The 13,009-nt window shown below is 64.1% G+C and overlaps 1 protein-coding gene across 1 annotated transcript in view; it reads right to left on the minus strand.

Moving 5' to 3' along the window:
- ADGRB1 (adhesion G protein-coupled receptor B1) overlaps positions 1-11,426 on the minus strand; it is a 66,423-nt gene extending 54,997 nt beyond the window's left edge. The window contains exons 1-2 of the mRNA XM_052651434.1: positions 10,652-11,426; positions 932-1,093 (exon numbers count right to left, since the gene is read on the minus strand). Coding sequence (XP_052507394.1) covers positions 932-1,093; positions 10,652-11,426 — 937 coding nt within the window. The remainder of the gene's footprint in view (positions 1-931; positions 1,094-10,651) is intronic.
- Positions 11,427-13,009: the final 1,583 nt, after the last annotated feature.

Genomic DNA, 13,009 nt, shown 5'->3' on the forward strand with positions numbered 1-13,009 from the left:
CTGCAGCTCTAGAGGGGCGCTCTTGGCCCTTTGTCCCTCAGTCCTCAGTCACAGTAGGGCTCAGGCTTGCCAGTACCCGGGCCACTTGGTCCCACTGGGCAGCTGAGAAACCTGGGACCAGGGCACCCTTGTCTGGTGCCAAGCCCTGTCTGGTCCAGACTCCCCTGTCCTGCGCCCCTCCCTCTCTTCCCCTGGGGCCCGCAGCATCACCCGCAGGGTACCAGGTGTGAATGGCTGCTGCTGTCCCCTCCTTAGCATCCCGCCTGCGGTCCTGCGCCCCGCGGTCCAGCCCAGACACCAAAGGGCCCTCCCCAGGCTTCTGAGATGAGCTCCTCTCCCCAGGAAAATTCATCGGGGAAGAAACAACCCGAAGAATGACAGTCTCATTATAACTTGATTTAACTTTATGGAAGCAGCAGCTAAAATATGCATGAGGTCATTAGAGAGCCTTATTAGAGAAATACATCCTGGAGGCAAGATGCAACTGGGACAGGCAGCTCTGGTCAGGGCTGGGGATCGGGGTGGAGGGAGAAGCCTCACTGACAGCCTTCCGCGTGCACCCAGAATTCCCAGTCCTCAGGTGCTAAGACAGCCACACCCAGTCTAACACCTGGTCCCGCCCCTCCTCCTAGGCTGTTACTTCTGAAGCCACCCGGCCAGGACCCGGAGTTGGCCCCGCCCTTGGCTAGGCCCCACCCCTGGTCCCACCCCTCACAGCCCGAGCCCGGCCTACCCTGGCCCCGCCCTTGGCTAGGCCCCACCCCCAGGTCCCTCCCCTCACAGCCCAAGCCCGCCTAGCCTGGCCCCAGCACCTTCCCTGGTCCGGCCAGACCCAGGCCCCCGCCCTTTTCCCCACCTGGCCCGGCCCAGGCCCCTCCTTCTCCCCCCCACACCCCGCGACTCTGCCCGTCCCACCCCTCCGCGCACTCACGGCTGCAGGCCTTGCGGTTGCACAGGCGGCCCTCCTCCAGCACCCCTTCGCAGCCGCCGCCCTCGATACCCGGTGCGGGCAGGCAGGTGCGCGTCCGCGTCTGCAGGCCTCCCCCGCAGTCCCGCGTGCACTCGCCCCATAGGGACCACAACTTCCAGCCGCCTGGTGGGAACCAGAGGGCAGAGTCAGGGCCGGGGTCAAAGGGCTGCGATGCCTTTCAGGCAGTGTCTCAGGGATCTCGCAGGGGTCTGGGGGTAGAGCGGCCCCTGCGAAGAAGCCTCGGCGTCTTAACCAGCGCAGCGCCCTGGAGGGTCAGCCAGGAGGCGAGAGTGGGCCTGGATGAGGCTAGCGATGGGGTGCGAAGCATAGGCGGCCGGCAGGGCAGGGAGAGGCCGAGGTGCGACCCCAGTTCCCTCTGGGGTCTGAGTGCTTTCTGGCTCTGTTTACAGGCTCCCAGGCCAGGGTCTGCACGGACTCTGAATTTAGGTCCCCAGTGTAGCGGCTGGATCCAGAGCTGGAGCCCTAGGCAGGTCTGAAGAATGAATGAATGAAAGGCACCCCGCCCACCCCAACAGCTGCCTTATTCTCAGGGCCCAGTGAGGGGGTGGGGGCAGAGGGGGCTCTTCTACTTGGCACCGAGCCTCAGCCCCTGCGGATCCCCTCCCCATGGCCCTCAGTCTAGTTTCCTCTAGACTTGTTCACCCTGCCCCCATGATCTGTGTGTTCATTACCCCATCACTCAGGAACACCAGAGGCCCCACACCTGGTGGCCTAGTGAGGTCTCACACCCTGGGCCCCGCCAGGCCTCCCCTCCCCTACACACAGCAGAGACTGGCCTCCAGGCCCCTCTGGCCACCCTCCTTCAGCCCTCTCACGGATCTTCATCCCAGTCCTGTCCCCTCAAGCATCATGACCTCATGTCCCTGAAGGTCTGAGTCCCTTGGCGGCCCCAGTGCCACCGAGGACACTGAAGTGAAGTCGCCCAGTCGTGTCCGACTCCTTGCAACTCCATGGACTGTAGCCTACCAGCCTCCTCTGTCCATGGGATTTTCCAGGCAATAGTACTGGAGTGGATTGCCATTTCCTTCTCCAGGGGATCATCCCGACCCAGGGATCGAACCCGGGTCTCCTGCATTGTAGACAGACGCTTTACCGTCTGAGCCACCAGGGACGTCACCGAAGACGCTAAGAGCCTCCAAGTACTGGGGAGGCACTGAGGGGTGAGGAGCAGGAGGCCAACATCTTGGGCGAGAGCTGGGCTGCACTGATGGGTTCAGGGAGGGGCTGCTTCATCCGGGCATTCAGTCCATAGGCCAGATGGCTCCCGCCCTGAGGGACTCTGGTGCTGCCACCCCATTTGTGCTCAGGAACTCCAGGGCCCCTTGCTCCCAGAACAGCAGGGTCAAGTCAGACCCAGCAAGGGCATGTGCAGGTCACCAAGCGCCTACCGTGGGCTGGGTGCCCGGCACACAGCCCCCAGGAACAGGGCAAGGAGATGGCACTGCCCAGGCCTGGCACTGGCAGTCAGCCTGGAGCTGGGCCACTGCCCCACCTGGGGCGGGAGCAGGGGAGCCAGGCTGGCCGAGGGCAAGTCACACCTGGCCCCGCAGGAGGGCCCTTGTGGCCTCTCGGAGCCTGGCTTCTCTGGGGAGACGTGGGGGAGAGGCAGACTGTGCAGATCCCTAGGGTGGGTGCTGGGGCCGGAAGACGGGGTTCGTGTGGGGGGCCCCCCACCCACTGCCCTGGGATGGTCAGGTCCACCCCACCCTGCCCTCATGCCCTCCACCTGAAGATGAGGGCACGTCTAACCAAGTCTGCCGCCTGTGATGGCAAGCAGCAAGAAACGATGGGGAGACCACAGGTGTGGGGTCTCAGTCGATGCTAGAAAATCCCATTTTGTGTGTGTGTGTTTTGGCACTCTGCCCAGCGTGTGGGCTCTTAGTTCCCAGACCAGGGACCTGACCCGAGCCAAGGCAGTGAAAGTGTCGAGTCCTAACCACCGGCCCACCAGGGAATTCCTCCAGAGAACCTGCTTTGATGCGCAGCAAGTTGGGCGTCCAGGTGCTGAGTTCTGTCCTGTGCCTGTGCTGGGACCTGGCCAGCAGGGGGCGCCAGAAGCAAATGAATGGCAGGCAGGGGAGGGGGGCCCAAGATCCGCCCCCCCCATTCAGAAGGCGAGGTTCATTCACCCTCCAGGCCCCCAAGCCATCGAGGATCCTTCTCTGCCCTCACAGAGGGCCCCTTCCCAAGTGTCCCGCCTCCCCTGGAGCCCAGAGAGGCAGAGCCTCAAGGGCACACAGAAGTCAGGCCTCCTGTTCTCAGAGCTGCCCTGCAGTTGGGACACGCAGGTGGGTGGGGCAGGTGGACAGGCCAAAGCACCCCGACAGGGGACCAGCAGGAGGGGCTGGCTCTGACCTTAATTGCGTGGTCTGTGGGTGGGCATGGGCCCTGCTGTGCCCCTCCCGCACACGCAGTGCAGAGGGGCCCGCGGAGGACCTTGCCAGGGCTGCAGAGTAGAGGCCGGGCTGAGCTTTGCAGGGACCCTGGTTCCTGGGGGCCAAGGGCCCTGGTTCTGAGCCCCTCCTGTGCCTGGGCTTGATGCCCTGTGCTCCCACCAGGGCCTCTCTGCCCCCATTGTCCACGTGAGAAGTCTGAGCCTGCCCTAGTGACAGAATGCTTGGGCTCCCCTAGTCAGGATGGGCTGAGTAGGTTATTGGACCTGGGCCCTCACCCTTCAAGGCCCGGTGCTCCCGCAAGGCTGGCCCTCAGGAGGCATCCTGGGCAGTGGAGTCCTGTCTTCCCCACTTCCTGTCCCCCCTCCCCGCTTGGCACCAGATGCCTCAGGAACCTGGAGTCCCAGTCCACCCAGGAACCAGGTGTGGACCCACTTAAAGCAGAGGAAACTGAGGCTCAGAGAGGGGTGGTCCAGACAGTTGGGAGCTGGTGAGGCTCCCCCCACCCCATCCCACAGGACAAACTGCCCTGGAGTTGAGGAGGCAAGCAGGCCTGAGCCTCACCAGGCAGGGGACTCCAGGGTCCCCAGGGCTGGGAAGGAGCCAGAGCATGGAGGCTGCCACACAGATATGACTTGGTTTTGAACTGCAAATGCCTGTGTCCCAGGGGTTCGGGGTGTGCAGCCAGCAGACCAGGGCACGCGGAGTGGGTGGGGGGTGCCCAGGACAGCCCCTGGTGCACACTGCCCGTGAGTGGCTCTGAGGGTGTGACAGGCTGAGGCTGCCCAGACACGGGGCCTCACTGCTGCCACTTCAGGCACCTTCCCTCGGGGCCCGGTGGTCGGCAGGAGCCCCACAGCCACGCCCATTTGATAGCGAGGGGAGCCGGGACCAGGTCCCCAAGCAGACTCCAAGCACTGCCCCTGCAGCCACCAGACAAGGCAGGCTGCCAGCAGCACTCGAAGCCCCTGGCCTGGGGCCGGGGTCTCACCGGCTGAGCCCCTGTCCTGTCACACTGACATGGAGGAACGGGGAGGCTGGAGTTGCAGGCCGGCCTGGCCGCAGGGACACGGCGGGCCCGTCCTGCCTGTCCCCCCTTGCTGCCCCAGCCCAGCCCCCGTGTGGAAGCCTGAGTGACGTGGAAGCTGGCAGTGGGTGGGAGAGAGAGGGTGTCCAAGCCAGGCTAATCGGAGGATGCCACTTGGTTCCCATGGCAACTGCTGCAGAGCTCAGTCTTTCAGGATAGACTCAGGTTAGGCCTCAGCTGCCAAAACACCCACTATTTCAGGGCTGGTTACCTTGGTGACCCAGGTGGTGGGGACGTGGTAGGGGGAGGGAAAGGAGAGGAAGGGTCATATCAGGAGAGGCCAGGCAGGGGGTCCACTGGCTCAGAGGACAGACTGCCCCCTGGGCCTGGCCCTGACTCTGCTCACATGTTGATTCCCGATCCTGATCACACACGGCCTTGATCCTCATCACAGACTGACTTCTGATCCTCAACACAGGATCCCTGTCGCATCCCGAGCCCTGACCGCTGATGCACGCTCGGTTAATGGCAGCTGCTATCTCTGTTATCGTTTTTACTGTGTGTTGTCACACATGGGTGACACCTGACAAATGTTCACCGGGCAAGCGCGTCCACGACCAGGGAGTCCCCCAGGCAGGTCTCCGGGGGCCTGCAGAGCTGGGCTCAGAGGAGCTCAGGCTATCCTTTGCTGGGTGACCATGGGGCTCTTGGGGTGGGTGGGCTTTGAAGGGGCAGCAGAAGAGTGGGCAAGGCTGGGGGGTGGGCTGCCCCTCCAGGCCCGGAAAGAAGCCGCCATTCTTCCCAGGCTCAATGCCCCCTCTGTCTGGAAGCCTCATTTCCATCTCATTAAGGGATGAATAGAGCCAATTAATGGCCGCCAGGCAGCCTTGGCCACCCAGGAGAGCGGACACACGGCGAGGGGTCTCCAGGCCTCCTTCCCACCCTGGCACCCCTGTCTGGAGGCTGTGGTCGCCCCGGTCCCCGGGTCCCTGTGCCCCAGTGGGCTGGGGCAGGGCACTCAGGAAGGCCCTCTTCCCGCTGGGCCTCCCCGCCTCCTGGGTCCCCTTTGGAGGAGGCAGTCTGCACTTCCTGTCTCGTCCAGCAGAGGTCTCCCCAGTCCAGCAGGTCACGCAGCACCGCCTGTTTCCGCCCCACCCCTGACCATCAGGCTGGGGTCCCTTCGCAACCACGGTGCAGTCCAGCCCCTGGGAGGATTGCAGCCCCCAGAGTCAAAGCCTGCCCTGCAGCATGCAGGTTATTCCTCTGAGCCCCTTGCATGGATGTGCAAATGAAGGCCACAGGGGATGGGCAGCTCCGCCCCCACCCAAACCACAGCCCCGCTCTGGCTCCATAAGTCCAAACTTGGTGCATCCTTCACCAAGGCCTGAGGCTTCCACTGTCGGGGCCCGAGCGACCAGCAAGCTGCCCAGCTGCAGGAGGCACTGTGGGATCTCAGGACGGAGCTGAGAACCGCGGCCACTGCCCACAGGCCACTTGCCAGAGGAGGAGGACGAGGAGAGTTCCTCCATGCAGGACAGAGGCGCCGGACCCTACAGGCAGGTACTGTCCCGTCCCCATTTCACAGAAGGAAACTGAGGCTTGGCAAGTCAGTGATAGGACCCCGTCTGCAGGGTTAGTCCGGCAGGCGCCCCTTGTCCTAAGAAGGATGCCTGTTACAAGCCCAGACAAAGGCCTGGGTCCTGCCTGGCTTTGCAGTTCGATGCTGGATGACCTGGGCAGGTCTCTTCCCCTCCTGGAGCTTTGGCTACACAACTCACAGCCCTTCCCGCTTTGGGGGAAGCGAGACCCCAGCAGGGCCACAGCTCCCAGCCTCCCATCTGCAGGGTGGTGTGGGAACCCCCCTCTGGGGGGCCCCCCGTGTGCTCTTATGGGCTCCACAAGGTCACGTCCTCCTCTGTCCACCTACAATACCCGGAGGTTGTCTGCCTGGAGCTGGAAACCTTGTTTTCCAGGTTTTCTAAGTTGGCCCTTGTGCGAAAGAATAGCTCCCCGGGCTGGGATGAAAACCATCCTGGCAGGGAAGCCCTGACCCTTCCTGCTCCTGTGCCCCGCCCCGGGTCCCTAACACATTCTTGGTCACCCCTAAACTCCAGAGACACATCCTTCCCCCAAAGTACCTCCTCCCATCAGAGCCCTGCCTCTCTCCACACACTGCAGCCCCTAGAGACGGTAGCTGTGCGGCACTGAGGGTGGGAATTACTCCAAAGCCCATGGAGTGTCAGGGCAGGGGCGCCCAGCGGAGAGCGGACAGGCCTGGAGGCACCAGGGCACTCAGCCTGGGGTAGGTCACGGCCCCTAGGCCCAGCATCCCCGCCTTACGCACACTGGGGATGTCACACACTCAGGCTCCAGCCCAGCCCCACCCCACCCATGCAGGCACTTAGGGGAGGCACGCATGTGCACACGCAGGGTCATGAACATACAGGGACACACACATATGCACAGGGACACGCATGCGCACACACAAGAACACGCACACACACAGGAACACATACACACAGGGACCCACACATACACACAGGGACACACACACACACTGGCCCCCAGCCCCCAGGATGCCGCTTTTTCATTATCTTACATGTCGCTTCTGCAATAAAATTCTTTAATTAAAACATGAATATTTAAAGCAACCCTTGAGAGAAATGGCCCCATCTCACCAGAGGCAGAAAAATGTAGAGAGACTCTGGAGGGGGCGGGAGCGGGCGGGCTGTGCAGAGGGGTGGCCGGCCGGGGGCAGGGAGCGGTGCTCTGGCCTGAGGAAGGCTTGCCAGTCGGACGCATGGCGTGGCCATGTGGCGTTTGGACAGGCCGGGCGGGGGCAGGGCTGAAAGTGGGCCACAGGCTGGCCTGGGCCGCCTGCTCACTCTGGGCATCGCACGGCCCCCTCGAGCCGGGACGGAGGACACGCCTTACCCAGACTCCCCTGCTCGGTGTGGGGGGCACGGCTCCGGGGCACAGGCTCCGCAGCACGCTATGGGGTCCAGCTCAGCTGTGTGTCTTCTGAATGACTGCTAGACCTCTCTGGCCCGTGGGCCACCTTGCCCCTACACACACACACCCAGACCCTCTCACCTGAGCTCTTGCAGGAGAAGCCCTGGGTGGCCAAGAGCTGCTCTGCTCTGGGTCTCCCCTTTCAAGCTCTGTGAGCCTGCCCACAGCCTGGACCCTCTGTGCCTCCCCCTACTCAACACGCATTTATCAAGGGCCTGCTGCCGCCAGGGGCTGGGCCACTGCAGGGCATCTCCAGTCCCTGCCCCACGATGGGGACATCCTGGCAGGGACAGAGTCAGGACACGGGAAATTCTCTGGTGTTCACAGGCAATTCCATGTGGGAAGAGAGGGAGAGAGAGTGAGGAGACAGTGGGCCTGGGGCTGCCGCCACATGCCATCTGGGCAGCCCCTGAGAGAGGGGCCATGTGGGGAGAGAGTTCCGGGCCCGGGAGCACCCCAGGCAGAGCTCCTGGGCCGGGAGGCGGGTCCTCGCTGGCAGCCACCTGGGCGGCTGGGAAGAGTGAACTGGTTAAGGGGCCGTGCTGTAACCTGCTGACGCCACGTGTACTCCCAAGGCCTCAGAAGCATCAGGGCCTTCTGAGTCCAGGCACGGGCACGGGGTCTGCGCCGCCCCTCGGTGGGGGTGACCGCCTCCTGTTCCTGCCGCCCTGCCCCTCAGAGTCGAGCTCCTCAATTCCCGGTGGCAGCCCCAGCCCGCATGCCCTCCAAACTGTCTTCCACGAGGCAGTTGGCCCTGCCACGGAGCCTTGACTTGAGCTTTGTCAAGACTTGCACAGAGCCAGCCTGCACACACACACACACACGCACATGTGCAGTGAATTCGAGTACATACCAGTGCACACGTGTACATGCTCACACACACACATGCACAAACAATGCACACAGATACCTGATGCACTGTACACCAGCATGCACACATGTACACGCCAGCCACACAAACATGCAAATACTCACGCATGCATGTGTAAGTGTGTGCACACATACATACTGGCAGTGCCTGTGTGAATGCACACATACATGTCCCCCCTACACACACTTGTACACGTGGATGCATGAACACACGCATGTTCGCATAACACACTGAACACACAGGCTTACAGAACACTGTGGACATATGCTCATGTAACACACTACACACACATGCACATAGATGTATGAGTGCAAGCATGTGCACACATGTGTGCACGCATGCACACCTGCCCACCTCCCTCCAGCACCACAAGCAAACATTTCCGTCCTCAGAATCTCTGCTCAAGTCCAGAGTCCCCACACAGCCCTCCTCCTCCTCTAATCTGTCTCTGCCTGCCAAGCCCTCCAGATCCCCTACCTAATAATAAACATAGATATTGACATTTCATCACTGATGTTGCTTTTGCTTAGAAACACTTTCACCCCAGTTCTCATTCTTCATGACAACCAAGGAAAGAAGATGTTTTACTCCATTTTAAAGACAAGGAGCCTGAGGGGATTGACCCAGGGACACAGCAAGTGCAGGGCAGGCTGGGATTAACTTGAACTCGGCCCCGTGGTCCCTCTCAAATGACATTCCCGCTGGATGGCCTATGGGCCTCTCACAGTCGGGTCCCACTCTGACCTCCGGATCTTCCTCCCCACCACTTCCCCACCTCAGCTGATGTCCTCACGCCCAGCCAGAAACCTGGGCATGGGCCAGCGATCAATCTCCTTCCTCCACGCCCACATCCTTGGCATCAGCAAGTCCATCAGCTGCGCACCCCATCCCCCAGGCGCTTCCCCTTCCTCCCGGCCAGGCCAGCATCAGCTCCCTCCCGATTTCTGCTTTGAGCCAGACACCACATCGACAGCCCCAGCCCTGTGCCCCCTCTGCTTAAAGCCCCCACGGCCCTTCAGCTCTCAAGAGAAGAGGCAAACCCCGTCCGGGAGGCCTGGCCACCTTTGCACTCAACTGCACGCCTGGGCCTGCTCTCTCCAGCACCCACATCGAGCCCTGCAAGCTCCCAGCTCATCACAGCGGCCCCGCCTCCCTGACCTTGTCCCGAAAGCTCTGTGTGGCTCCAGCTAGACTGGGTTATCTCCCTGGCATGGTCACTGCCCCGGGATCTGGCAGAGGCCAGCTTTTGTGCCGTGGCCTCCAGTGTGGGCCAAGCTCCAGGGCCATCAGGCCTGAGGCGACTGGACAGTCCCTCAAAGCAGTCAACACCTTGCCGGTGAGGACGCTGAGGTCCAGGGGGCAGGTGACCACTAAGGAGAGGTCGAGCGACGCGTGCGGCCAGGCCACCACCCCGCCCGGCCCTCTTGCACCCACCGGCCTCCCAAAGCCGCTGCCCTCTCTCTGCTCTGTCCTCCTCCTCCACCCTGAGGCCCACTCCCACCACCATGCTGTGGGGCTGCCCGTGCCTGGGTCACAGCGCCCTCCACCTGGTCCAGCCTGAAGATCAGCCCTCGCACCCCATCACTGGGGACCCCAACCCAACTGATGGAAGGCGGGGTTTTCCCGTCGGCTTCCTGGACGCCGTGCCTCCACCCCTGGGGGCTCTGCCCACCCCCTCCCTCTTCTCTCCAGCTATGTTCACCGCTTCATGGAAGTTTCTAATCTGGGCTCCCTGGCCCAGGGGCCATGAATAGAACCATGTTCCAGGAGAGCTGGTTCCCTTTGAAACCCCCCCACGGAGCGGCTCTTATGCCTTGAAAGACATTTTTCTGAGGAGTTCATCAGTCTCACTGGCTTGGCAGAGGCCAAGAGCCCTGGGCACGTCACCTGGCCCCATGGGGACCCACCCGCATGGACGCCCAGCCCAGCCTGGCTCCCGAGTGCCTGGCACACTGTCTGGTCTCCACCTGCACAGATGGTGAAGAGCTGTCTCCCATCACCCTCACCGTGGGGTCCCATGGGGGCCTCCCCTCCGTGCACGTGCAGGGTCTCTCCTGCCCCGCCCCTGGGAGCTCCGCTCCCCGTCCCACCTCCCTGATGGTACCAGCCCCGCCCTGTGCTGGTGCCCATCTCACCAAGGACCCCAAGCTTGCTAAGAAGGTGGGACCGGCCGAGCACACGCCCACTCTCACCTCTGTACTGCCCTGCCTCTGACCCCCACAGGGCTCACCCTCACCTCTCCCAGAATTCCAAACAGTATTCCCTGGGTCAAGCGACCCCTGACCTCCAGGTGACCGGCAGTGCCCCCCCGGCCCCTCCCCCTGCGCTGTGTCATGGACGCCTTGCTGCTCACTTACCTGGAGCGCCGTCCTCGCCCCGGTCCTGGGTCAGGCTGGTGAGGCAGTTCTCGGGGCCCCCAGCCACGCCATCCCTCAGGCAGACGTCCCCACGGGGGGCCAGGGAGCCGGAGGCAGGGTCGCCGGTGTCCCCACCCAGGCAGGCGCAGGGGGTCTGCATGATGCCGCAGGGGTGTGAGCTGCGGCTGCCGGCCAGACAGGCGTCCAGCCAGCGGCACAGCATCTGGCAGGCGGCCCGGCTGGGGTTGCGGTTGCCCACCACTAGGTACTCCACGGAGAAGTCGTCGCTGGGCCCGGGGGGCCCGTCCCGGGCCCCCAGGGTGTTGTCCTGGGGTGGCCGCAGGCGCTGCATCTGCAGAAACTGTTTGCTGGCCTGCAGGAAGGCCAGGGGCGCTGAGGGGTCGCAGAGCCGCAGCACCTCATCGAAGCTCTCCACCCCCAGGTAGGTGCGCGTGGACTCCAGGAAGGAGTCGAACTGGTAGGTGCGGACGCGGGCGGGGCCGCTGCAGGCGGGCGCCTTGGCCACCTTCATGTAGAGCGTGTAGCGGCGCGGGTCCGGGTTGCGCAGGGTCCAGGAGCAGCGCGAGGCATTGGCCGGGAACACCGCGGCTGCCGAGAAGTAGCCGAAGAACTTGCCCTGCACCAGCGTGGTGCAGGGCTCAGCCCCGGGCCCGGCGGCCGTGCCCGCGGCCGTGCCCGCCTGGCGCCCCAGCAGTAGCAGCAGCAGCGGCCCAAGGATCCAGAGGGCACCCGGGGCGGCGGCCTGGCCCCTCATCCTAGCTCGCGGGGCCGCCGGGGTTCCGCGGGCTGGGCAGGCAGGCGCGGGCCAGGCCTGGACATGCCAGGGTCTGGCGGTGAGCGGGATTGGGGCGGGCTGGGGGGCCGGGGCTCTGGGCGGGGGGGCAGAGGTGGCTTCCGGGCACTGTGGGGGCAGTGGCGGCTCCTACGGTCCAGCAGCCTGGCACCCACCCATGGTCTCAAGCAGCAGCTGGAAGAGAAAGAACAGAGGGCAGAGTTGAGCCCCTGGGGAGGGCACACTGAGGGCAGTGCCCACCCGGGCTCCGAGCCTCCAATGCGGGCCCTGGCCCCGCGCTCAGTCACCTGTTCTGCCCACCTGCCTGTGTGTCCACCTGCAGGGGCATAGAGCCAGGGGCAGGTCACTTCCTCCCCAAGCAAGCCTGGGCAGGAAGTGGTGGGCAGCCCTGGCCAGGGCCGCCGGCCCAGGGGCCTTGGCTATGCCCATCTGGCTGGGAAGCCTGGCAAGGCTCCGGGGGCTCCGGGCCTGCCCACTGGCCCCATCACAACCACGGGGGTCATCCTGCCACTGGGCCTCCGGGCCTCTCAGACCACACCTCTCCCCTACATCTTTCAGGGAAGGATCTGCAAACCCAGCCAGAGGAGAAAGCAGGGCGGAGTGGAGGGCAGAGGACAGAGGTCTTCCCTGGCCTCCTGCAGCCCCGCCTCTCTGAGCCTTGCCTGGGCGGGTGCAGAGTCCTCAAGTCTGCAGGAGTGACTGGCTCTGTAGGGGATGAGGGTGGGGTCAGACCCCGCTCTGGTTTTGCTGACATCCATCCGCCCTGTGCCTGGCACATACCACTCAGCCTCCCACCTGCGTTCCTGCCAGGGAGCCGCCCTCTCCCCTTCCCTGGAGTCACCTGCAGCCCCCGGGGACCAGGCCTCGGCCTGCGCTGACCCCTGCCTGTCCCCCCAGCCAGGCGGGCTCTGTCCCCCTTCCTGTCACATGAGGAAACCGAGGCTCAGATGGGGTCACAGTGAGGGGGCAGGGGTACCCACACTTGAACCTCCAGGCTGCCCCCAAACTCCTGGCCCTGGGGTCCCCTGACCTGTGGAGGAGTGGGCCTGGCCTTGTACCACCCGCTCACTGTGGGTGCTGGGGGCGGGATGCCGCAAGTCAGTGGGGACTCAGCGGAGCCTGGGCTCAGAGGCCAGCACCGCCCCTCCTGACCCGCCTGCACATGGACCCTGGAGAGCTTTTGCCTGCAAACCTCACCTCCCCGAAGCCCCTGCTGGGGTTGTCCCCCACGGCAGCTGGGCGGGTGGGTACAGGAAGAGCCGCAGCAGCCCCCTGAGCTCCCTGGCCGGGGGCGGCCCCTCCGCTCTGCTGACCGCGCACGCGCCAGCCGCTTAGTGCTGCCAGGCCCAGCTGGCCAGCGGCACAAGGTCGGCCACCACTCTGCAGTCCCCTCCTGCCGTCCTTCCCCACAGGCTGTGGAGGCAGGGCAGGGAGCGGGGCACGGGCAGCCTCGGGCTCTGCGCCAGCCGAGCCAGGGTGGCTGGGCGTCAGCAGCCTCCCCCGGCTGTGTGGATGCAGCCACACCCCTTACCCCCCAGCCTCAG

This window comes from Budorcas taxicolor, chromosome 14 (genome assembly GCF_023091745.1).
Source record: "Budorcas taxicolor isolate Tak-1 chromosome 14, Takin1.1, whole genome shotgun sequence".
In the NCBI taxonomy this organism is placed as follows: Eukaryota; Metazoa; Chordata; class Mammalia; order Artiodactyla; family Bovidae; genus Budorcas; species Budorcas taxicolor.